This window comes from Dendrobates tinctorius, unplaced genomic scaffold (genome assembly GCF_039654945.1).
Source record: "Dendrobates tinctorius isolate UK_male_01 unplaced genomic scaffold, ASM3965494v1 ptg000060l, whole genome shotgun sequence".
NCBI classification, from domain to species: domain Eukaryota; kingdom Metazoa; phylum Chordata; class Amphibia; order Anura; family Dendrobatidae; genus Dendrobates; species Dendrobates tinctorius.
In genome coordinates this window covers 65,349,693-65,375,720 of record NW_027361728.1, presented here as the reverse complement: position 1 = coordinate 65,375,720, position 26,028 = coordinate 65,349,693, and the positions used below count along the sequence as shown (strand labels likewise).

Sequence of the window (26,028 nt, the reverse complement as noted above, 5' to 3'; positions counted from 1 at the left end):
TTTTAGTAGCGTAGGAGGAAACGACCAGCTTTCATGTCCCGGAATGGTGTGGGCTCATCGCCGGAGCCCGCACCAAACAGGGGGAGTCGTCCAATGATTGGACGTTAAGGGGTTAAAAAGAGGCAGCTACACAATAAAGAGCTGTAATTCCTAAACCCTTACTCCAATTAGGATGTTAATTCCCTCAAATTAAAGCGGAGAGTCTGCAATTTAAGCTCATATTTGGTTATATAAGTGTATATTGAATATGTTTTGGTAAACAGGTAAAATATACATTGTAAGTATTCAGCAACGTATACCCTCAACAAAAGATTCCGACAGCTGCCATTGTGTAGGCATACAATTTAAACTCCTTCAATCAGCTATTACCGGGGCAGCTGGTAGTTCTCGGTTGCTGCCAAAACTAAAGTGGCTGCAGACGGGTAATGCAGATCCACCCCCTATTGATTTGAATACATGGAGGATGTACATTGCTCGGCCACGGCCACTATAGAAATGACAGATCTGCTGTGTAAACGGCAGCAACTGAGAACTACCAGCTGCTGCCAGCAACAGATGATGATGGTTGGGATTCCGGGTGTTGCACATCCACCCATCAGATCAGGCTAGGCCATCAATTAAATTGTAGGGTCCAACCCCGTTAACTTATTTCATGGATCTGCATGGAAAATCAGAGCCTGAATACAATGTAATGTTTATTTGGCAAAAAAAAATGAGCATGATTCCCAAGCAAAGAGAGATTCCTGACTAATAGCCATTTTTCAGCTATTTAGCCAATCACATGGTTAGAAAACAATAGTACTGCCAAGCAACTACTCAACAGACTAGAGTTTAATCCATCACTGCACAGAGTGATAATTCAATGTTGTTTCACAAGTAAATTAAAAGAATGGCTATAAGTAAAGCAACAATAAGGCTAGTAATGAATCCAAGAGTTGTTTTAAGGGTCAGATACGTTCACAAGACCAATACTTAAGAAAACGTACTACAACAGTGGACTCCTAATCACACACAAAAGCTATAGTTACTTATTGCAAGAATAATTCTAGTTCCTAGTGCTATGGTTGCAACAACGTGATCAAAGATTAAAGGGTTTGTGACTGTGCCAGGACCAGAAGCAATGATTTCCCACTCTTCAGTCACCTGACTATTGTGACCTCTTGTATGTGGCAGTCAGGTCACTGGCCCTAGCAGTCAGGAGATTAGAGAATTCAGCATCATTGTTAAGATCAGAATAGCACAAAAACAGTTTTCTGAGGGTCAGACAACTCCTCTAAATTACAGAGTCTACTTAAAGGGAACTTCTACATCTCCAAATGTACAAGTCTATGTAGTCCTTCAAAAGATAAACAAGTTGATCTCTTTATGGTGATGATGCACTTACAGCTACTCAGCCTCCAACGGTATTCCCTGTGTAGGGTCACATTTCTCTGGTTGACAGATCGTTGACTCCCACACATGGCAGTGAATACAGCTTTAGGCTGAGAAGCTGTAAGTGCATCTTCATCTTCAAACCTCAATGCACTTCTAGACACATACACGGACACCCTTTCCAACGTCCAAAAAAAACAGGACCGTAAAAATACGTACCGGTGACATTGTGTTTCTGGTATGGCAAAAAAAAAAACAAATGACAAAGCTTCTCATATACTTTGCAATGTTAAACACGTACAGCACACGGATGGCACACAGATGCCGTCCACATGCTGTACGTGTTTTACACGGACCCAAAGACTTGTACTGGCCCTTGTCATCGGTGCTGCCAGTACAAAAACGGCCATGTATCCGTGTTGTTTCCACAGACACATGCACGGCAGCATAGGTTATGATGGGTACGTGTACATGTAGCATCTGTGGAAAAAACGGATGCACATGTACTGCAACCACGAACATGTGAAGGGGATCTAAACATAGGATTTCTTGCTGACGAGACATTGCTTTGGGATTATGAAGAGATCAACTTGCTTATCTTTTAAAGGGCTACACTGACATATAAATGGTTTGGGGATGCAGAAGTTCCTGACAGATTTCCTGCTACTGATGAGAAAAGTACAAGGGAGTACCCAAAAAAACGAGAATTACTTACTTACAATTTTATTTTATTCAAGATAATATCTTGAAAACATTAATCTCCATCAAAATACCGTCCATGAGATGGTATGCGCTTGTCCCAAGGGTTCTTCCACTGCTCAAAACAATTTTAGATTCTTTTGAACTAATGCTTTTAAGCGCTTCCAGCTATTTTTTCGTAACCTCTTCCACATCCTGAAAGCGCTTCCTTTTAGGTTTTTCTTCATTCTTGGGAATAAGAAGAAATCGCAGGGGGTTAGGCCGGGCGAATAAGAGGGAGTGACCCTGATTTTTTGTCAAAAGTCATCACAAGGGATGAATCTTGGTGTTACGCCTATGATCCTGTAACAAAACAGCAACCCAGCCAGTGCAACACAGCCTCATTGCCCAGGAAAAAAAAGAGCACGGCAAGAGAAATCAGATTTGAAGTCCAGGATGGTTTGTTTTTTCGACATTAAAGGAGTTGTTCATGTTGAATTTGTTTCTCAGGGCATCACAGTGAACAGACATTACTATATGCAAGTGATTGTATGAGGCAGTGAGAAAAAACGACCTGAATTGTGGCAATCAAGGGACTAAATGCTTCATCATGACAAAGCGCCTGCCCACATAGCGTTGAAAATCAACTAGTTTTTGGCAAAAACGTTTTCTCACCCCCTTACTTACCCGACCTAGCCCTGCGCAATTTCTTCTTATTCCCAAGAATGAAGGAGAAGCTAAAGGGAAAGAGTTTTCAGGCGGAAGCCGAGGTTAAGAAAAAAAAACTGCTGGAGGTATTTAATAGTATTCATTCAGAAGAATATAAAAAATGTTTTGAACAGTGGAAAAACCGTTGGTGTTCTGCCCATTCTGTGCAGCAAGATATTTTAAGTGCTGTTCCAGCTATGGCCATTAGGTGTCATAGTTGTCTTTCTCCTTCTTATTCATGTGTTTGGAATCTTCTGTTTCCTTAAATGGTTATCTGTTCAGAACCGCCCTTTCTTCCTTCCCTGGTCAACAACATGTAACCATTTCTGACGGATTTCTGAGCTTCTCACATGAGTCTAGCTCTCTGCAAAACCACTGCTTATAACAAGTGGATACCGGTAAGGTTAATGCAATTATGAGTTATGCATCTGTGTTAGCAGCCATAATGCAGCCCTCCATGATGTTTGCAATGCATGTTCAGCTCCTGTAATGTTATTACACTGCATGATAGTTATATGCATCCTCTGGCCAGTGAATGCATAGCTGGCAGCCATGAGTTGTTTTAGATATCTTTCTCCTTTGCTGCTGTGTATGTGGTATTACTCAGCTTCTATATAATGCATGCTATCAATATAACAGCATCCTGTATCATTGCTACTGTTGTGATAGTACCCTGTATTGCTGTGATATTGTCTGCCAGTACTGACATTCTGCATTATCTGTTTCTTACAGTTTTTACCTGAATCATTCATAACTGTGTTCAACAATCTCTGATATCATCTACAACTGTGTACAACAACCCCTGATCTCATTTACTACTGTGTTCTACTATACCATCTGTTATCTCCCATTGTTGTCCATATCATCCCAATAAATACAGACTTAAGCACCCATACAGTCTTGTTACTGGGAGTGGATGAAAGGTTTAGCCATATGCTGGAATCCACACAGCGTCATACGTGGAAGAAGGCAGAACAGTTGGGACAAGCATATATCATCTAATGGACGGTATTTTGAAGAGGATTAATGTTTTCAAGTTATCTTGAATAAAATAAAAATTTTAAAAAGTACGGTAATTTATTTTTTTATGAAGGGTACTTCCTTGTATTTCTTTGAAAAATTAAAAAAAATTTCCATTAAGCTTTTAGAATCAATTCCTCATAATTCACATGATCACTGCTTATTGTGAATTCATAGGATCCGTCAATTGTTTTGCAGTGATGAAGAATCTTTAAATGCATAGTTTAGGGTCAATGATCACTCCACTAATCACTGAGGCTAACAATGCAACAATGCAATAGTTCACCCTATCAGGTAGACCCATTAGATTGCGAGTGATCTAGTAATCCCTCATGGTATCTGCCTTGATACAGGCAGTCTTCCGAGGGTCTTCCTAGAACAGTATATTAAATCCATAAAACACGCTAACTTTATCTTGTCATCTGTAATATGGATTTTTGCTGGTACATTGCATTTTTGTTCATTTTCATACTAAAGGAATGAGAATGTTCCTGGGCTCCTCAAGTGTGGACTGTAAAATAATGATTAATTGGGTGAGAAACTAAAACTAAATTAATCAATTTTTAGCAGCCAGAGGGGAACAGTTTAGGAAATATGGTTGAACAGCAGATAAGCATGAGCAACCTTAAATCCTTTGTTCTGAGTAGAGGAAGTACATATTATCTAAAAGTCTGAAGAACCACATACACATCAGAAGATTCCATGGCAGAGCAAACATGTAATGTGTATGGAGGCATCCTGTTGTGAAAGAGAAGTTCTGGGCTTACATCAATTTACCCGTGTGCACTAAGATGGGGTGAGATGTGCATATACATGACAGGGCCAGGAGAGTTCAACCAACAGGTATCTAAGGCATGTGGGCACCGTAGAGGGAATCTGTCAGTATGTGTTTGCTATGTAATCTGACAGCACCATGATCTATGGACAGAGATGCTGATTCCAGGGATGCATCACTTACTTTACTGCTTTACTGGGTGCAGCAGGCATGAGCCACAGCTTTCTGTGCTGCAGATCTAGCAGAACTCAGTTGTTGAGCTGTGTAACCAGTTGTTGATCTGTGTAACCCCACCCAGACCACAGCTTTCTGTGTACATTTTATAGTGACAAAGAGCTGCTAATCAATACAGGGAGTGTGGTTGGACTAACAGGCACAAAACCGCTTGTTCTGTAGTGATAATTTCCTGCTGATAAAACACTGATTGTATTGAAACCGCAAAACACAGCCTAGTAAGTGACACATCACTGGAATAAAGACTTCTGCTCCTACATTATGCTCTCAGATTACAAAGCAAATACCTGGTGACAGATTCCCTTTAAGAGTAACATAGTCTCCTACTGGTCATTTCTATTCCCCGAAGGGCACATGTTCTGCAAAAGTATATCTCTTGGCTTAGAAAAAAGTTGTGTAGAAAAGGCATCAACAGAATCACTACCTTCATATTTGTATACACTAAATTTTAGTAAAATGTATTTTAAACCAGCATTAACAGTATGGGAGAGACAAGAATGGAATGACAAAATGCATGTCTCCGTGGGCCTGGGTATAACATAATATTTATTATTTTTTTTATCAATTATTTTATATTTGTCCTTCATCCAGATTCTGAAATAAAGCATACAACACAGTAAGCAGAGAGGACCATTATGCTACATACATATTATGTTTAGCTTTCTGTATAATTCCGCAGGACTGTCCCTTACCTGTAATGAGCGTTTTCAAAATCCTCTTCTCCACCAATCCAAGCACAAGTAAGTAAGATGCCATAAGTAGCTTGGCTCCACCTACAGGAAGCAGGAGGTAATGCATTCAATTTGCCTGCCCCATTCCTTGCCAATATTTCTCAACAGCAAAGAAAGAGTTACAGTATAGTGCTTCCTTAAAAGAGCAGTTTTCAAGGAATAGAGAAAGCAGAGCCGGACTGGTAAAAAATGATTGCTGGACATGCCATTGGGATTTTATGCTCAAAGCCAATGCAGAAGATGCGAGGCTGGTTCAGGGCGATACAGTATAATCAATTCTCATTCTGTACCAGTCAGGAGAGATGAGGAAGATGAATTAGAAGACTGAGAGTGGATTGCATGTATGGAGCTCTCAGCAGGCAATTTATTTTATGTGATTGGTAAAAGAACAATAGCAATAAATAACGTTGGGCTGGTCCGCCATTACCGGGGCATGCTTGTAATTGTCTTGAAGATGGAAAATTGGTCTTTGCATAGTAAAGAAAGTCACTTATATGTGCCTAAAAGTCAAAATCGACATAAAGACTCTCAAAACGGAGCTCCGTGATCCTACTTTTTCATGAATCAGTAAAATAGTAACAAGCAGATAACATACAGATGAGTTTCATGTGGCCAAGTATGAAGAATGCCGGGCTGTACACATAGAAAAACGCAGCAAGTGTCAGCCTGGGCTCAGACAGAGCCAAGCCATGTCCCATCACAGGGTATGGATAGACCGCCGTGTAAGAGCAACCAGGAAAATTCCAAAATCTACTGGGCAAAGTGTTATCACATGGTGCCTGACGGTTCTGGCCGGGTACAAGTAAAAAAGAAAGAAAGATACTTTAAAGGAGAATGAGTGGCACCCTTGTTAAATTAAAAAAAAAAACCATAGGGTCGATTCATCAAAGCTTTCATGCCAGTATTCGGCGCAAAAAGGTATGAAAAATCACATCATTTTGGAATAACTTGAGCTGCGCTAAAATTTAGTGACTTTTGTGGCTCTCACGCCAATTTTTGTCCACCTATGACAAAGTGGACGGAGCTGGGGTGGGATGAGGGCATGGTGACCGATGCTCATCAAATTCATTATGAGAAGAAACGCTCCCTATGCCAGAAATCTTACTCCAGCAGCGATTATAGTAGGATTTATGTGAATGCACACAGGTTTACTCCAATCATAAGCCTCTTCATGAGTGAGGAGCGTCTGACTCCAGCACACCTCCTCAAGGACAGTATGAACAATGATGAATCAGGCCCAGTGTGAGGAATGGGAGACACTTATGGTCCTATACAGTAATTGATCCCTTGCTGATTTTGTAAGTTTGCCCACTGACAGACATGAACACTCTATAATTTTAAGGGTTGGTTAATTTTAACATTGAGAGGTAGAATATCAAAATTAAAATCCAGAAAATCACATTGTATAAATTATATCAATTTATTTGCATTTTGCAATGAGAAATAAGTATTTGATTCCCTACCAACCATCAACCATTAAGAGTTCTGGCTCCTACGGACCAGTTAGACGCTCCTAATCAACTCATTGCCTCCGTTAAAGACAGCGGTCTTACATAGTCACTTTTATAAAAGACTCCTGTCCACAGTCTCAATCAGTCAGACTCTATCCGCAGGGCCAAATCCGCTGCGGATCCGTAGCAGAATCCGCAACGTGGGCACATACCCTAATGATGTTAGGGACAAGATCATAGACCTGCACAAAGCTGGAATGGACTACAAAACCATAAGTAAGATGCTGGGTGAGATAGCGACAACTGTTGGTGCAATAGTAAGAAAATGGAAGAAATACAAAATGACTGTCAATCGACATTGATCTGGGGCACCATGCAAAATCTTACCTCATGGGGTATCCTTGATCATGAGAAGGTGAAAGATCAGCCTAAATCTACACAGGAGGAACTTGTTAATTATCTCAAGGCAGCCGAGACCACAATCACCAAGAAAACCATTGGTAACACATTACTCTGTAAAGGTTTAAAATGCTGCAGTGCCCGCAAGGTCCCACTGCTCAAGAAGGTAAATGTGCAGGTCTGTCTGAAGTTTGCCAATGAACATCTGGATGATTTGGTGAGTGATTGGGAGAAGATGCTGTGGTCAGATGAGAGAAAAAAAGAGGTCTTTGGAATTAACACAACTCGCCGTGTTTGGAGGAAGAGAAATGCTGCCTATGACCCAAAGAACACCGCCCCCACTGTCAAGCATGGAGGTGGAAACATTAAGTTTTGGGGGTGTTTCTCCGCTAAGGGCACAGGACTACTTCACCGCATCAATGGGAGAATGGATGGAGCTATGTACCGTAAAATCCTGAGTGAAAACCTCCTTCCCTCCGCCAAAACATTAAAAAATGGGTCGTGGCTGGGTCTTCCAGCAAGACAATGACCCAAAACATACAGCCAAGGTACTGCAAAATGCAAATAAATTTATATATATAATTTATACAATGTGCTTTTCTGGATTTTATTTTTGATATTCTATCTCTCAATGTTAAAATTAACCTACCCTTAAAATTATAGACTGTTCATGTCTTTGTCAGTAGGCAAACTTACAAAATCAGCAAGGGATCAAATACGTATTTCCCCCACTGTACAGTACATTAAAGGCTGTCATTGTGTGATTGGATCGTTTCTCCTTTAAAGAACATGAAATCAGCAATACATGTGAATGGGGGAAATATGTCAGAAAAGTGTCAGTAGAAAAGCAAAAGCGATGCTCAGCTGTGAAACCTTGAATCTTGACATTCATGATAATACTAATGTGAGGCACACCATCCAATTTAAATGTTGTAGCATGCCAAGCAAACCCTTTCATGGTAATGGGCTTCACTAATAACAGTGGTCTGTTTCAGCAGGATAATGCACCTGCAGCACTGGAAAATTGGTTCACGAATGGTTTGAGGAACATGACATTAGTTCAAGGTGATGACTTGTCCTCTAAATTCCAAGATCTCAATCAGACAGAGTATCTGGAATGTGCTGGAAAAGCAAGGCTGATCCATGGAGGCTCCACATAGCAGTTTAGAAGATTTCAAGGATATCCAAAATGAAATGACAGATGCAGTCAGTGACCTCAGTGGCTACCTGCTGGGTACTGGCATCACCTCTTAGCAACAGAACCCATAATGGCGGTAAGTAGGCACATGATCAGGGCACTACTTGGTTGCAACAGTCACATACAGACTGCTGGAAAACAACAACCAAGCAGACCCTTAGAGTTTTTGTTTTAATTAATTTTCTAAAGGTTGAATAACCCTTTAAAGGGGTTATCTCGGACTATTTTATTCGGTCACTATTCACTACAAGACAGGTAGTTGCTAACTACCTGCCTGCTCTGCCTGCCGCAGATCTCTGCTCGTTCAGAGAGGTCACAGACCGCTCCTGTCGGTGACTCTGCAGCTTTCAGGGATGCCCCCATCAACAGAGCAGCTGCTCTGTTGACAGGGAGTTACTGCTGATGTCATGCCGATTGACGGCTGGCTTCCCACTGCCTAACTGCGGGAAGCTGGCTATCAATCAGCATGACGTCGGCAGTTACGCCCCATGGACAGAGCAGCCCAGAAGAGGATGAACTGCTCAGCTGAAGTGAAGCAGCAAAATCGCTGGTAGGAGCAGTCTATGACCGTTCGGAGCTGGTGCTATGCAGAACAGGCAGGTTAGCAATTACCTGTCCGTCAGATCCCCGGAAAACCCCTTTAAAGGACCAGCTTCTAATACCTGAATGCCAGCTATCATACCATACTTTCAGAGATCTTGCCTTGATGGGTCAGAGCTATTTTGACGGTATTGGGAACCTACACAATATTAGGCAGGTGGATGTGACTTATGGCTGATCAGCGGTTTATGTATAACATGCTTATACTAATTTACCTGCTATTAATCCTTCCTATGTGCCGAAAATGTCAATACCTGAATGTAACCTGTATGTAGATTAGTGAAAGACAAGGAAAAGACAGATACAAAGAGACATATTGGACAAGATGGAGGGGTCGGCTGCCAAGCGGTGACTATTTTGTATTCATACCTGTGTCTGGATTGGTGGTGACAATCAAATGAATGCTGTATGAATATGTAATGGAGAAAGCCAGGGCACCTACTTACCTCCACATTTTTAATTTATATTCTTAGCAATGAAACACAAAGAAATGTAATAAGTACACCTATTTTCCATTCCCTCCTTCTACAATGTGCATCAAAACTGAATCCCTTCATCCATCAGTAACTTCTACAGCCTTTGCACCCCAATTCTCTTCATAACCCTACAGATACAGACCCTGGCTGCCGATTTACAGATGTAACTTTACATTCTTCCCTATACTCTGGACAAAATTACTAAACAAGCAATTCAACTTTTTGGATGGCCCCTATTTCTTGTTTATTTCAATCAAAAGAAGGCGGGAGGGCTAGTCTCCCAGGGCAACAAAGATCAGGCATGTCGAATGTCAGTATGCCTACTTCTTCCCCTTCAACATTTGCAGACAGAAGTTAAGGCATACATATTACATGAATGGCCAATCCCATCTACATCATCAGGTTTTAATAACATTAAGAGAGGCCTTGCATCCGAGACACCTATAGGCTGAACACTCACCTCAACAATGGGGAGACTCCTGTACACATAAGTCGGATGGTCTCCCCAAAATTAGTGGGTTCAGTTGTCTCTTGTCTAATGTGTACAGGCACCTTAACTTCAATTTCTATTTGCTTTTTTTCTACTAACAACCTAAGTATGTCCATGGTGTCCCAATGAACTTTTTTTGCACACATTTGCAGCCAGGTCCGCGAAAATTTTAGTTTTTTTTCCTTTTCATCTTTTATCAGTCAGTATGGAGAAATTTCTGGCAGCTTGTAAGATGATTCCCTAAGCATGTATTGGCAGGAGGCTGGATGAGAAAGATGATTAGTGTGAGGGCCCATTTACACTCCTCAGGCTCACAACAGGAAATTGGCTATATACAAGCTGTCCGGCAGTCTTTTGCTGGCTTGTTTAGACAGTTAGTAGATCGTTCTGTGCACATAAAGTATTATGATATCAGCAGCACATCTATTTATATGGGATGGGGTCATAAACATCATGGTACCTAATGAATGAGTGCTTTGTTGGCCTGTGTAGAAGGGCCGGTAACTGGGAATGAACTTTCCTACAAACACTCGTTTCCAGATTATCGGTCACTCTAAATGGGCCCTAAGAAATTAACAAAAGGTGATATGAAATTAAAGCAAATTATGAATTTAATACCACTGTACATCATAACCTATTCTCCAAGAATCCAAGGCACCGGGTATCCTCCTTCCACAAAAATATTTTTTATTGACACCACTGTACACAAAGGAAAGTTAAACAACACTTAATCCCAGGCATGTATACCCTGAGGAAGCAGGGCGAAACGTGCATTGGGGTCTGGGACACTCTGGCCAGGGGAACCTTTCCTATAGGTATGTAGCTACTAACTGTCATTTCACATCTTTTGTTATGGCTTTATTAAGATAATTCTGCTATAATGTTACTCCATACGTTGTTGTATGGTAAATACATGGACACTTTATAATAATAGGCTGGAATGTATACTGGATACTATTGGCCTCACTATTATCTGAATCACTGGACATTATTTCTTGTTCCTTGTATTACACCACCTGTTAACAGTTTAGTAAATTCAGTTTGGACTTAGGCCGGTTTCACATTAGCGCTTTTTAAGCGCACGCACGGCCGGGGGTAGCTCCGCCCCCGAGCCGGCTCTCTGCCCGGCGTGCCCGCCCCTTGCTTGTAGCGCCGCCTCCTAGCGGACAGCGGCGCCTGCGATCGGCGCACCCTATCTTTAGCATAGGGTGCGCAGATCGTGCGCAGGCCGTGCGCTAGTTGCGCTTTGACCTGCGCTGCACACTTCTGACGGTGCGCCGTGCGCGCCAAAATCCGAAAAGTTCGATTTTGGCGCGCACGGCGCACCGTCAAAAGTGCGCAGCGCAGGTCAAAGCGCAACTAGCGCACGGCCTGCGCACGATCTGCGCACCCTATGCTAAAGATAGGGTGCGCCGATCGCAGGCGCCGCTGTCCGCTAGGAGGCGGCGCTACAAGCAAGGGGCGGGCACGCCGGGCAGAGAGCCGGCTCGGGGGCGGAGCTACCCCCGGCCGTGCATGCGCTTAAAAAGCGCTAATGTGAAACCGGCCTTAGAGTTTTTTGAATTTTGTACATTTATATTTATGGCAACCACTATATTGATTTACATAGTATCATTACTATGAGGTTAAAGCCATATGTCCTAATATATTACACTTAGAAGGACACATTTGTGCCTTAAGGTTACCTTGCCCTTTAACTATGTTTGATTTTTAATATATCAGAATAAATAAATGTTTTTACACCAGTTGGTGTACCATTGCACCGTTTAATCATTTCGGGTCACCCCGATGGGATTAAGTATTGTTGTTTAATTGATTGTGTGCATCCCCACCAATTGGTAATGGAGCTATACAAGAACTGTTGTCCAATATTCACAGGAAAGTTGGCAACGTTTCGGCCACGCAGGGGCTTTGTCAATGCTTCTTGGCTTGACAAAATCTCTGCGTGGCCGAACCGTTTCTAACTTTCCTTCCTGTGGCAGGAGGATGTCCGGTGCCCTGGATTCTTGGAGTATGTGCAATTTTCACTTCCTAGTGGAGGGGCTGCACCAAGTCTGCATGGGACATGGCGTAGTGCATGGGATACACCTTATTTTGATGGAGATCATAGACCAGACATCTACATATGGCTCCTGGCTATTTTATCTGATTTAAATATATTTTACTGCAAAAATCCCCAGACTTATAATCCAAATTTGCTCTTTGCTGACATAGTAACTGTACTATGGAAAATAATAGTGGGATCTTAACAATATACTCATTAAATGAGGCATTTTGCTTCTACACAACACTGCTGAATATCATACTCTACAACGTCTAAGGTCAACAGTCTTAACGACGACTAATGAGAAGCATACATTATTAAATACATGTGCGTGTGGTATGGTCACAGTGATGGAATGGACTCTGGAGCTACTGCTACGAGATCTGACCTGTTCATCTGCCCCGTTTCCCTTGGTGAAGAATCTTCATCTTCATCTGTACTGCAAGATTTTGATCTGGATTTCGCTGTCCTCTGCGGGATAAAAAAATGAATACATCTTTACTTTCTAGGTGTATGACGCTTCCCTGATATAATGAAGCAGAAACCATCTTGTCGGGTGGCTATATGCATCACAAATTCAATGCAACATAAAACAACTGCATTACAGTGATATAAAGCGATTATTTCAATAGTTCCTATATGGTACGTAAAATGTGTTTCAGAGAAGATAGAGGAATTTTATTCAAGGGTCACCAAAGATTTGCTTAAGAGGTAAAGAATAAATAGATGCAATCAAGGCAGATTTCTTTGTGTTGCCCTTGGGGCGCCCATACACGCCACATCAAAGTTGCCAAAAGTGGTCAAAGTTGACAGTAATGAGCAATTGAAGGCTGGATTGATCAAATGAACGATCATTTTGTCCGTTTAATGTTCAGAATCTTTGAAAACAATGTTTGGACATACTGGATTCTTTGGCTCATGATCTTCACTGGCTAAATTAGGAGCGGACATATAATTGGTGCAGCCGCACAGGGACCTGACAGGGGGCCTCTGCCACCTCGAAACAGGAAGAATTGTGCATAATGATGAGTTATAGGACTACAAAGGGCCCATATACTGTTCTCACACACGGGCTCCTCGTCTGTCTGTGTCCGCTCCTGCACTGTTTGATGAAGGCAGGGCAGATCATTGATGAAATCTTTAGTGTGCATGAGGCCATCGCTGAATGATCATTCAACCGACTATAGTTTATTCAATTTTCATCTAATCTGTATGACCAGATGTATAAATGTAAATTGCACAACATGAGGAACAGGCTAAATGTAGATAAAACATGGATTTTTGTGATAACTCACCATAAAATCCTTTTCTCCGAGACGCTATTGGGGGACACAGGTACTGTGGGTGTATGCTACTGCCGCCTGGAGGCTGACACTAAGTGAAAAAAAGAGGTTAGCTCCTCCGCCGTATACACCCTCGCCCCGATTGCGGGCGGAAACTAGTTTGGTGCAAAAGCAGTAGGAGATCAAACAAAAATCAGACATCAACCTTAATGCAGGTAACAACATGTCTAGAAAATAACCACCCTAATCTCATACAGAGAGCTGTTGTGAGTTCATTTTCCCCTTCACCGTCGATGTCTGATGGACTCCCTCTTCTGGTGAAGGAAGGTAGTGAGGCTGATTACCAAACACCTGATCTTGTAGATGATGACTGGGTAACAGGAACTTCTGATTGGATATAAGGCAGCCGACGCCCTTCTGAGTCGCTGGTGATTTCTCTGCTGGATTCTTGGAGACCAGTCTGATTCCTGATTCCCACAGATAAGTTTTTGCTCTGCTATTGAACTTATTAGTTTTGTTTACCTTGTTTTTTTGGAGTTCAGCCATCCCCGGTCGGGGGTGTGCTGAGTTCCATTTTTGTCTCTGATCAGTTTGTCTCTTTGCTCTGTCTTCAGAATTTACCTGAGTGCTGATATAGTCTTTTTGAAGTCCTAGCGACTTCAGGGCCTGTTTTTCCTATCAGACGGTTGGGACATTTTTTGGTAGGGTTTTTTACGGATTGCAGACAGCAGCTTTTCTATCCTGTCCTTTTTAGTTAGCTTGGGCCCCATCGTTTGCTCAACCTATCTTTCTATCTGTGTTAGTGTTTTCATCTTGCTTCACCGTCATTATATGTTGGGGGCTGCCTATTGCTTTGGGGTCTGCTCTGGGGCAGTTTAGATTTCCCCTTTCTTTCTTTAGGCCAATTTAGCTCTCCGGCTGTGATCGAGGGCATCGTAGGAACCCCCCACGGCTACTGTTAGTTGTTGTGGATAGGATCAGGGGACTGCAATCCGATACTAACCTCTCCGGTTTTCTGGACTTAGCTTGTATTTTTGTTTTTTCCTCCTTCGGTGACTCATTCATAACAGAGAGCATATTACTTAAATAAATAGAAGCCAACTTGGCTAACAGGGTGGGTGCTATGTCCCCCAATGAGCATCTCGGAGAAAAGGATTTTACGGTGAGATATCACAAAAATCCATGTCTCTCCTTCGCCTCATTGGGGGACACAGGTACAGTGGGACGTCCTAAAGCAGTCCCTGGGTGGGAAGTTGACTCACCAATCCAAGCTACATGCACCTCCTGTCTAAAGGTGCACCACCGCTGCTTGGAGAATCCTTCCACCCAGGCTTGCATCAACTGAAACCTGAGTATGGATATTGTAATGTTTAGTAAACGTGTGCAGGTTGGACCAGGTTGCTGCCTTGCAAACCTGTTTCGTCGAAGCATGGTGCCGAAGCGCCAAGAGGCGCCCACTGCCCGAGTAGAGCGCGTCTGACTGACAAAAGGGTGCCGACCGCGACACGTACCTCCTGAGTGCTATCACCAGGTCTAACGTATGCAGGGCCTTTTCCACATGGTGTACCGCTGCTGGACAAAAAGAGGGCAAGACAATATCCTCATTAATGTGAAACGAGGAAACGACTTTTGGCAAAAAAGGAGGAGCTGGTCTAAGAACCACCTTGTCTTTGTGAAAGGTCAGAAACGGGGCTCGGCAAGATAACGCTGCCAGCTCAGAGACCCGCCTGACTAATGTTATAGCTACCAGGAACACCACCTTCCAGGAAAGGTATGACAAAGAGACATCCTGTAGCGGCTCAAATGGAGCTTCCTGCAGAACACTTAGGACCAGGTTAAGGTCCCAGGCATCCATAGGTGCCTTACAGGGAGGTACCAAGTGGGAGACCCCCTGGATGAAAGTCTTTACCTGCAAGTTGGTAGCACTCCTACGCTGAAAAAGGACGGATAAAGCCGATATCTGTCTCCTGAGAGAACTGGGGGCCAAGCCTGAGTCTAGGCCAGACTGGAGAAAAGCCAAGATATTAGGGATGGAGAATCTCAGTGGAGAACAACCGTTGCCTCGACACCATGCAAAGAAAACCTTCCAGGTGTGGTGGTAAATTCATGCTGAGGCAGGCTTCCTGGCACTAATCATCGTAGCAACCACTTTGCGCCCAAACCCCACCTGTGTCAGAATCCAAAATTCAATAGCCAAGCCATCAAACACAGGGCCCCTGAGTTCGGATGGCAGATCAGCCCCTGAGAAAGTAGATCTGGGTGCTCTGGCAGTCGCCATGGCATGTCGACGAGCAGCTGCACTAGATCTGCGTACCACGCCCGACGAGGCCAGTCTGGGGCCAGCAGAATCACTGGCACCCCTTCTGCCTTGATCTTTTTGATGACCCTCGGAGTGGCAGCGGGGGAAATAGGTATGGGAGGCGAAACTGATTCCATGGCAGAACCAGTGCATCCACGGCGATTCCCTGCGGGTCCCGGGACTGATCGACAAATACGGACACCTTGGCGTTCACCCTGGAGGCCATCAGATCCACATCCGGTGTTCCCCACCGTTGGCAAATCTGCTGAAAGACCTCTGGGTGTAGTGACCATTCCCCGGACGCAAGTGAGGAAGTCTGCCGCTCAGCTCTCTACCCCCGGGATGTGGACCGCCGATATCACCGAGCGGTTCCTCTCGGCCCAGCGAAGCACGTGCCCTACCTCACGCATGGTTCTCCTGCTGCGGGTGCCCCCTTGGTGATTTATTTAAGCCACCGCCGTGGCGTTGTCCGACTGAATCCGGACGGGGCAGCCTGCTATAAGGTGATGAAACCGCTGCAGAGTCAGCCGGTCCGCCCGTATCTCCAACAAGTTGATCGGGAGACGTGCCTCCTGCGGTGACCACCGTCCCTGGGTCGTGTGGTGGCGAAAAACCGCTCCCCAGCAGAGGAGGCTGGCGTCGGTTGTGACCACCAGCCACTGATCTGGGGGAAAGGGAGGAACTGATTGTCCACCACTCTAGTGACTGTCTGACCTGAGAGGACAACCGGCACCGGTGATCGAGCATGAACAGGTTCTTGTCCCAGGATGACTAGAGGGCGTGCTGCAGGGGGCGAAGATGGAACTGGGCGAATGGGATCGCTTCCATCGCCGCCACCATTTTTACTAGAATCTTCATGCAGAAATGGATGGTGTGTGGGACTGGTTGGCGCAGTACCCGCACTCCCTGCCGGAGGGCTAGGGCCTTGTCTCGAGGGAGAATTACCACCCCCGGCAAGTGTCGAAGGTCATCCCTAAAAAGGAAATTCTCTGAGCTGGAACAAGGGATGACTTCTTTACATTGACCAACCACCGTAAGCGGGCAAGAGTATCTAGCGTGATGCTGACAGTTTCTTCGCATGCCCGTCTTGAAGGGCACTTGACCAAGAGGTCGTCTAAGTAGGGGAATATGACTATGCCGCGGGAGTGCAGGATGGCCATGGGGACTGCCATGACCTTTGTGAACACTCTGGGGGCAGTGGCTAGCCCGAAGGGCATCGCTGCAAACTGAAAATGTAGACCGTTGATGGCGAAGCGTAGAAACCTTTGATGCGGAGGGAAAATAGGGATATGTAGATAGGCGTCCTGAATATCGATAGAGGCCAAGTACTCTCCCTGCTCCATTGCCGATATGACTGAACGGAGAGACTCCATCCGGAAATGTCTGATCCTGATAAATTTGTTCAGGAGCTTTAGATCCAAAACGGGCCTGACAGTCCCGTCCTTTTTGGGGAGTGCAAACAGATTGGAATAGAAGCCCTGAGTCTTCTCGTTTTCCAGTACTGGAATGATGACTCCGTTGTGGCTGAGCGAATCGATGGCTCCTAGTAGAGCCTTTGCCCGGGTATCCTCTTTGGGAAGACGGGAAAGAAAAAATTGTCTTGGGGGGTACCTGACAAATTCTATCTTGTACCCTGTGGACACCAGCTCACTCACCCATGTGTCGTGTGCGACATGGAGCCAGGCGTGATGAAACCGGAGTAGGCGGCTGCCTACCTTGCTGGTGCCGCCTGACAAATGCCCCGAGTCATTTGGCTGAAGATCTTTGGTACCTGGATCCCCTCGACCTGATTTGGTTAGTACGCATCCTCCCCAATGGGTTGGCTCTAGATGAGACCTGTCGGTCCCTATTCTGGTTGGGGCACCCTGACGCGGCGGAATTAGCCGCCGTAGTCCACCCGGGGTTACAAAAGGCCCAAAAACGAGCCTGAAACTGGTGACGAAATGTTGGTTTAACCTTTTGTTGAGGAAGAAAACCGCTCTGGCCTCCTGTGGAGTCGGAGATGAGCTGATCTAACTTCTCCCCGAACAGGCGGCCACATTGGTATGGTATCTCTGTCAAGGACTTTTTTGAGGCTGAATCGGCCCGCCATGTCCTTAACCATAGCGCTCTCCTAATGGAGATTGCATTTGCGGCCGCAAGTGCTGCGCAGTTGGCCGCATCTAAAGATGCATTGATCAAGTAGTCCCCCGCCATGGCTATCTGATTTGTGATTTCTGATACTTCAGCTGGTAGGTCTATGTCTTGCAAGGCTCTATTCAATGATTCTGACCAAGAAATCATGGCCTTGGCTACCCACATTGCTGCGAACGAGGGAGAGAGTGGTGATCCCGATGCCTCAAACACTGAGCGAGCCAATTTCTCTATGAGACGATCAGTGGGATCCTTAATAGAAGAACCACTAGGTACGGATAGTAGAGTTTTTGTAGCCAAGCGCGACACAGGTGGATCCACCTTTAGTGATTCCGTCCACTTTTTACGGAGATCCGGGGCAAAAAGATATTTCGCCTCGAGTGCCTTCTGGCCTGAGAAACGCCTGTCTGGCCATTCTCTGTGTCGTTGCACTATGTCCTCAAATTCAGGGTGAGTGCAAAATACTCTATGGGGATGCTTGACTCGCTTAAATGACACCTTATGGCCCAAGGCCAGACTGGAATCATCCTCAATCCCCTGAGTCTGGTTGACGGGCTCTATGAGACTGTCAACCGTTTCCTGACCACCCGGCGTATCTAGGTCAAGAGGTTCATCCGAGTTGTAGTCCAAGCCTTGCTCGCTATTGACTGCTGGTGACGGGGAGCGAGAAGCAGAGCTCACGGATGCCGAGGCACAGGATGGACTGGGAAACGCCGTGTGCAGGCCGTGGCTCCTGTGAGGTAGAGGACCCCTCTAAGACAGGCAAGCCACTGTCCCTGCCCCTATCTGGGGCCCGAAGGGACTCAATTGCTCTCGTAAGTGACGCCATAGATTGCGACAGTGATAACGCCCATTCCGGGGGACTTGGTACACTGGGCTCGGTCGCATGGGAGGGCTCCTGAGCGCGTTCGGACTCGCAGGCTTCGGATACTCGCTTGGTCTTCACCTGCAGAAAAGCGGACCCACGCATACGGTGCATGCAGCGTATGCGTCTTAGGTTTTCCTGATATGCTGTACCTGTCAGGCATCCGCGCTGAAAAAAACGCCGGGGGAGGGCGCTCTTCGCTTCTCTTAGCGTGGCCTCTCTGTGGGGCTAGGGGCAGCACTTACCCCAGTCCTGTGTCCCCTGTGTCCTCAGCATGCGAGGCGTCACTTCAATCTGTGCACCACAACTGCGGACAGGCCCCCGGAAGAAAAAAGGGATCCTGGAGGCGGTACTTCCGTGTGCTTCGCCTGAAGCCAGGGCCTAAATTTCTTCGGCATCCGCACAGGCCACTGGGGGCGGGGCCGCCGTGACGCGACGCCGGGGACTTCCGACGCTAGGCCGCGGCCTTGATTTTTGCAATCTGTACGGGGGGGCGGAACCGCTGGACCTCAGAACCAAGGCTGGGACCGGATTCGCCGCCAGACGCCCATCTCTGCTGCTGCCCGGGAGAAGTTAAGGGCTCCAGCCCTGCACCGCTGCAGGAGCCCTCCCCAGCCATCCTCCTCCGTCCAGCTCAGGTAGAGGGGAGGGGGGCCATATGAAAAAAGGATGGTGCAGGCACCCTAACTCCATCTAACCCTTTGTCGGAGTGAGGAGAGGGACTGTCCGCTGCCTTGCCCCACCGCAGTCTTAGCATTGGTGGGGCAGTGGGGGCCGTATGGACTACACTTGTGCCTCTGTGCAGCCTAGGGTTTCAATACCCTAGGATGGACAGGGCTAAGTCCGGCATCATGTCCCACGATGCAGGAGAGGATACGTGGAGGGACACTCGCATGTGCTCGACGTTGTTGGTTTGGGGAGATCGGACCCCTTCAATAGGGTCCGTCGCCCGTATCTCACCTCTGTGGTCTGGCAATATCCCACGTTGCGGGAGAAGATATATGGAGGGACACTCGCACGTGCTCACCCGTTGTTGGTTTGGGGAGATCGGACCCTTTCAATACGATCCATCGCCCCCATCTCATCTTCATGTAAAAAAGGAACATCCGGAAAAAAATCCCCGTTGCGGGAGAGTCTACGTGGAGGGACACTCGCACGTGCTCGCCTGTTGTTGGTTTGGGGAGATCGGACCCTTTCAATAGGGTCCATCGCCCCAGTCTTCTCTTCATGGGGAAAAAGAGGAAAAAAAAAAATCAGTCTTGAGACAGACAGACGTGTGCCTCCAACAGACACTAAGCAAAAAACTGGTTTCCGCCCTCAATCGGGGCGAGGGTGTATACAGCGGAGGAGGATCTAAGCTCTTTTTTCCCACTTAGTGTCAGCCTCCAGGCATCAGTAGCATACACCCATAGTACCTGTGTCCCCCAATGAGGCGAAGGAGAAATGTGAAAGTCGCTACCATGATTCTGCCTTTGGTGACAATCTATTCCATGCATTCAATAGATGTAAAAGTTAGATTAACATTAATGAAATATATTTACACATGTAATATTAAATGAAAAAAGAGAACTGCAGGTAAAGAAAATGTATAAACATTATGCTTCTGAAAAATTATTTCCTCTAGATCCAATTCAATATGATGGCTCTACACCAATGCTCCATAACACAGAAGTTACATTCCCACTAAGAATATTTGGGGAGTTTTTCATGTAGCAAACTAGATAAATTAGCAAGTTTTTTTATGGCATTTTATAGTGTTTTTTTACGTGTATTTATTGTGCTTTTGACGATGCGTTTTTTGTCTCTTTTTGGTGTGTCATGTTTTAAATAAAGCGGTTTTGTTTTTGATACTTCCTGGTTTGGTTTTGGCAAAACTTTATTGTTACAAACATGTAGCATTACAAGCATTTTTAGTGCGCTTCCGAAGTGGAAACACACTGAAAACATATAGGCGTCTTTCACTTGCAGATTTCCTGCAAATAATGCAATTGTATGGGGAAAATCCGCACATAAAAACTTGGTGTACCCACAATAGAATCTGACTAGTTATGTATTACAATCACGCACCAAGGGTCAGTTTATGCTAAGTATAAAAAAAAAAGCACAGAGGACATGAGATTTCCATGGATCCCATCCACATTGCTGCAACGGTTTGGTTTGCAAGTCAAAACCTCATCAAAATCTCAACGTGGAAACTCAACCTAAAATCATGAGATCAATTAAATAGGGTTCATTATCCCAGGACAATTCTTGAGGTTGATTCATACAGTCACATATTTATTCCTGGAAGGGGAAATATGGGCAAACATTAAAACGGAGCAACTTTGATAGCTAGGCTGGGTATAAAAGGGCAGGTTTTGGGGGCTGTTCCCAGTAAGTAGTGCCCGGGAGAAGGACAGTCAGCGAACCAGTGCTCGGGATATTAGCATCAAATACTTAATAACTGATAATTGGCATAATGGGTAAAAGCTTGCATGTTTTGTCCAATCCCAAAAGAGCTGCTGTTGTAAAAATTGCTGAAAAAATTGATGTTGGCTATAATGGAAAGATGTCAGAACACACAATGATTGCAGACTTGCTGCGTATAGGGTTGTGTAGCTGCAGAGTACCCACGCTGACACATTCCACCACCAAAAATGACAAGACTGGTCATATCAGCATCAGAACGGTTTCCATGGAACAATAGAAAAAGCTGTTTTGGTCTGAATTATGACTTTTTCATGTACATGACCAAGGGTCTAAGGGTGGCACACATTAAGATTAGATGGCATGCAAATGCATTATTAAAAGGTAAGCCGATGTGTTGCTGTGGGCGGGGTTCTGCTGAAAAATATTGGATCTTGGCAATATTGGGATGTAAGGGGCCGTTCAAGTTTCATTCAGTCATTACACTACATTGTTGACTCAAATAGGAGGGGGTGGTTTCTTCTGAATCCCTTAAAAGTAGGATTCAGATGGAATCATTCACAGAGCTATTGAGTAGACCGAGACAAAAGAATTTCAAAGTTTTTAACTTTGGGCTTCTTTTGTCTTCTTTTTAAATGGTGTCTGTGTTTTCAGACCGCCACAAGACTGTAGTGTACGTTTAACCACAATGCTTACTAAGAATCATTCCATGGTCATTGTAATACTTGTGCTTTTGAAAGGTAACAAAAATTAACATATGAACCTGCTCGATAATTCTCTTTAACAATTTCAATTTTAAAAATTTTTAAAAGTAAAAAATTACGTGTGCATGTTCATATTAGAAAGAAACATACAAACACACCAATGTGATAGACGCAAAGAAATTAACAAGTCTAATAAAAGAAAGTACTGAGATAATGACTTTTGGGTTTTCATTGGCTGTAAGCCATAATCATCAACATTAACAGAAATAAACACTTGAAATAGATCACTCTGTTTGTAATCACTGTTGAAGAACTGAAATAAATTAACTTTTTGATGATATTCTAATTTTGTGAGAAGCGCCTGTACATCCAGTTCAACGCAGCTCAAGAGACTGTATACCATTTTGTTTTGTTTTCCTGTGTTTATTTTCACTTTGCGCTGGTTTTTATAACAAACCAGGGGAAGACTTAGGCCTGTTTCACACTTCAGTTTTTAGCATCTGTTTTAAACCGCCAAAATGGCGGAAAGCGGATCCGTTGCTGTACTGATGACAACGGATGCTACCGGACCGTTTTATTTTTTTTTTTTTAACGGATCCAATGTAGGGAGAGAGAGGGGGAGAGAGGGGGAGAGAGAGGAGGAGAGAGGGGAAGAGAGAGATTTTTTGCGGCCGCCAGAAATGATTTCAGGGTTAAATTTCTGGCTGACTTCTTTCCCCCGGGCATGCACACTATAAAATGCGGATCCTGCAGCACAAAAAAACGTTGCATGCTCCATTCGGGCATGTCGGCGTACGCCAAAAAAACGGATCCAACGGCCATCCGTCAAGATCAGCTGGTAATGCAACTCAATGGGGAAAAAAACGGATCGGCCAAGCAAAATGGCGGATCCGTTTTTTTTTAGCAAAACGGCAGATTTTGACGGATACTGACAAACGGAAGTGTGAAACAGGCCTTAAAGGGACAGTGTATCTCCGTGTGTAGCAGAGTGAGCCGATATACCACAGTTCATATTTACCAATCTTACACTATGTTGCTGCTCCTTTTTCACTCTACTTTGAAAACTTGCAATTCTTTAAGCGTTTAAAAAATGAGACTCAACTTCACATTAAAATACAATCACAGTGACTGACATAATATGAGATAGCTGACTACTTACCTTATGTTTCCCAATGTTACCCATTGAGGATCTTTTGGATTTACCCCGATCTTTTGGTTCTGAATTCTAAATGAGAAATAAAACATATCATTATTCACATCTCTCTGCTCATACTGATCAAAAGATTTGCACTTTTGTGCACTAGTACCCCACATGCATCTGTACACCTAACATGTTACGGTGTTAAGTTAAAAGAAAAAAAGAAGTTAAAAAATCTAATAAACTTTCTTAAAATAATATATCCTTACTGTTGCCCAGATCTGTTCTCTTAAAGGGAATCTGTCATCAGGTCAGCATGATGTAGAAACAGAGGCCCTGATTCCAGCAATATATTACTTACATTACAGGACACTGTAGATTTAAAACAATCACTGTTTTATCTGTATCAGATCTAGCAGTTCTCTTGAATGCTGCAGATTTTTAGGTAAACTGTGCATAGGCAGAAAGCTGCCAATCACTGATGTGTGTGGGGTTATTAAAAGCTCAAACATATGGAGAACTATACTATACAACAGCAGATTTACAGCAGATAGAACAGTAATCTTATTAAAACTACAGCAAGTAGCCCAATATGTAATACATCGCTGGAATCAGGGTCTCAGATCGGAGGAGAGGGGGGGGGGGGGGGGAGAACCTAGTGACAGATTCCTTTAATGCGAAAAGTCTAGTTTACATCCATAGTTTAAACACCAAAAAGTTGCTAGACCGAGTTCACAGCTGAGGTGGGTACAGTTGTATTTACTCTATGCAGTGAGTTGAACACAGGATCACCAGCACAAATTTGTGTTTTGTCCTATGCCGCTCTGGCTACAAAGTTTAAAGGTAAAATCACGTTGTGACGGTCTTCAGTAAAAGGAGAGGGGCCTCGTCTATCCCTGGAACTGGGACCATAACTATCCCTGTCCCGGGGTACTCTTGACGGTAGAAAGCACTGGGTATTTGACCTTACTATGCTCCTGTTAAACCCTTATCTGTCCCCTCACCCTAGTGAGGCATGGGACAGAAATGAAAGCTAAACAAGACATAAAGACAAAACAGGGATAACAGAAAACCTCCATCATACAAAAGCAAAAGCCAACAATAGGGATGAGGATAGGGACACGGAGGAATAAGCTAAATGGGAGCAGAGACTAGGAGACATACATACACATACTGCAGCAAACCACAGAACACTTCTACAACAACTCCACTTCAACCACTTAGCTTTAGCACTCAGCACAGGAAGACAAATCTTTCACCAGCAGGGACTAACCGCCCACAGCCAATATAAATAAATATATATATATATATGTATGGAGTAAATGATAAGCAGTTGCAGCGGAGAACAACCAGGCTGTATGGTCTCAGTCAGCATGGAAAGAGTGCTTAACCTTCTCAGCACCGAAGGAAACCAAATCCATTTAAAATAGGACATGAATAGCAGCATCTCTAAAGATGATCTGTGATTCAATACTCGAAGTGACCGTCTAACTCCAAGTCTTCTAGGTGGACGTGACACCCTTGCGACAGGTAAATGGTCAGAAGACTTTTCCCCTACAAATCACCATCACTACTGTATGACTCGCTTACTCCAGTCATCAAAGATGTCTTTAGTAGCACAATTCAAAGTCTCATTTAGCTAAATAAAAAATGTGATACCTCCTCGCATGATATGCAAATTAACACTACACTGTCAGAAGAAGGAGATGCTACACTCCTGTTCCATCAAGTCCCACCCAATATAGCTTAATTGATAAAACTGAGCAATGAGCTTCAGATTATGCCGCTTGTTCCTTGTGCCTAAAAGGTCTAAAAACTATTGTACCATTTGGCTAATAAAACCTTATATTGTGTTCAACTCAGCTGTCTCCTGTGGAAGGAGCCATAAGCCAAATGGTGCCATCACTTTTTGTGCTGTTTGGAATACTAATATAACAAAAGTCACCATGTGTACATCCCAGCCTAGATGTAATAGTGCATAACTAAGAACTAAGATACGAGAACAGATGGAAATATATTCAGTGGTAGTGCTAAGTCTTAGGTTACTGCACCGGCTGACCCATGCAATCAGTAGACTTGACCTGTTACACCTTTATAGTGTCACAGAACAGGCAGGTAAAAATCCTTTTGCTCCAGCGGTGAATCTGATTACATTTTGTGAAATGTGAAATCGGCTTTTCAAGTGAATTCATGGGGAACATTTAGTAAAAAGTAAAATGTCACAAATAAGTATAAGCAAGATAACAAAAAAACAAAACAAAATGAATGCAAATAATTTATATGAAGAAAATGTTTATCTCTCATCACCTAATTATTACTAAAGGTGAGATGGAAATAGCGAACATCCAGGTTTGGCAGAGTCCCGTGCTTTGAGCATTTGCTAATTTGCCAATTGCTGTAAAAGCCAAACAGACAAATTGCAGACAGATGCTGACGATATCAAGCCATCTTAATGCTGCAGCAACAAAGCTTCCCCTGGGACAGAGACCTGAGCCAGGAACGCAAATCTGCTTATTTCTGTATACAGATACCGCTACAAAGCCATTTAAGGCTATGTGCACACGGTGCGGATTCTGCTGTGGAATTTTCCGCGCAGATTTTGCTAAATCTGTAGGTAAAATGACCTTCGTTTTACCTGCAGTTTTAGTGCAGATTTAGGGTATGTGCACACGCTGCGGATTCTGCTGCGTTTCCGCAGCGTTTTTGGCTCTGCAGAAACGCAGCAGATTTTGCTGCGTTGTACAGTACCTGGAAATAAAAAAAAGCTGTGCACATGCTGCGTTTTTTTCCGCGCGGTTTTGCTGCGGTTTACAATCCGCAGCATGTCAATTGTTTGGTGCAGAAACGCTGCAGTTTTACACCTCATCCATTATGAGGTGTAAAACCGCAGGACAAAACCGCAGAAAATCCACAGAAAATCCGCAGAAAAACCGCAGCACTTTGTCCTGCGGATTTCCTGCGGTTTTCTCTACAAAATCCGCAGAGACTAAAAACTACGTGGGAACATACCCTAAGTGCAGATTTA

At 44.2% G+C, this 26,028-nt stretch overlaps 1 protein-coding gene across 4 annotated transcripts in view; it reads right to left on the bottom strand.

The window, feature by feature from the left end:
- Nucleotides 1-26,028, bottom strand: part of PLCH1 (phospholipase C eta 1) — a 370,702-nt gene that overhangs the window by 45,565 nt on the left and 299,109 nt on the right. For 2 of the 4 annotated variants that reach the window (XM_073579019.1, XM_073579020.1), the window contains exons 9-11: nucleotides 23,025-23,090; nucleotides 12,564-12,646; nucleotides 5,479-5,559 (exon numbers count right to left, since the gene is read on the bottom strand). In XM_073579019.1, coding sequence (XP_073435120.1) covers nucleotides 5,479-5,559; nucleotides 12,564-12,646; nucleotides 23,025-23,090 — 230 coding nt within the window. The remainder of the gene's footprint in view (nucleotides 1-5,478; nucleotides 5,560-12,563; nucleotides 12,647-23,024; nucleotides 23,091-26,028) is intronic. The other 2 variants (XM_073579023.1, XM_073579022.1) reach the window with 1 other exon arrangement.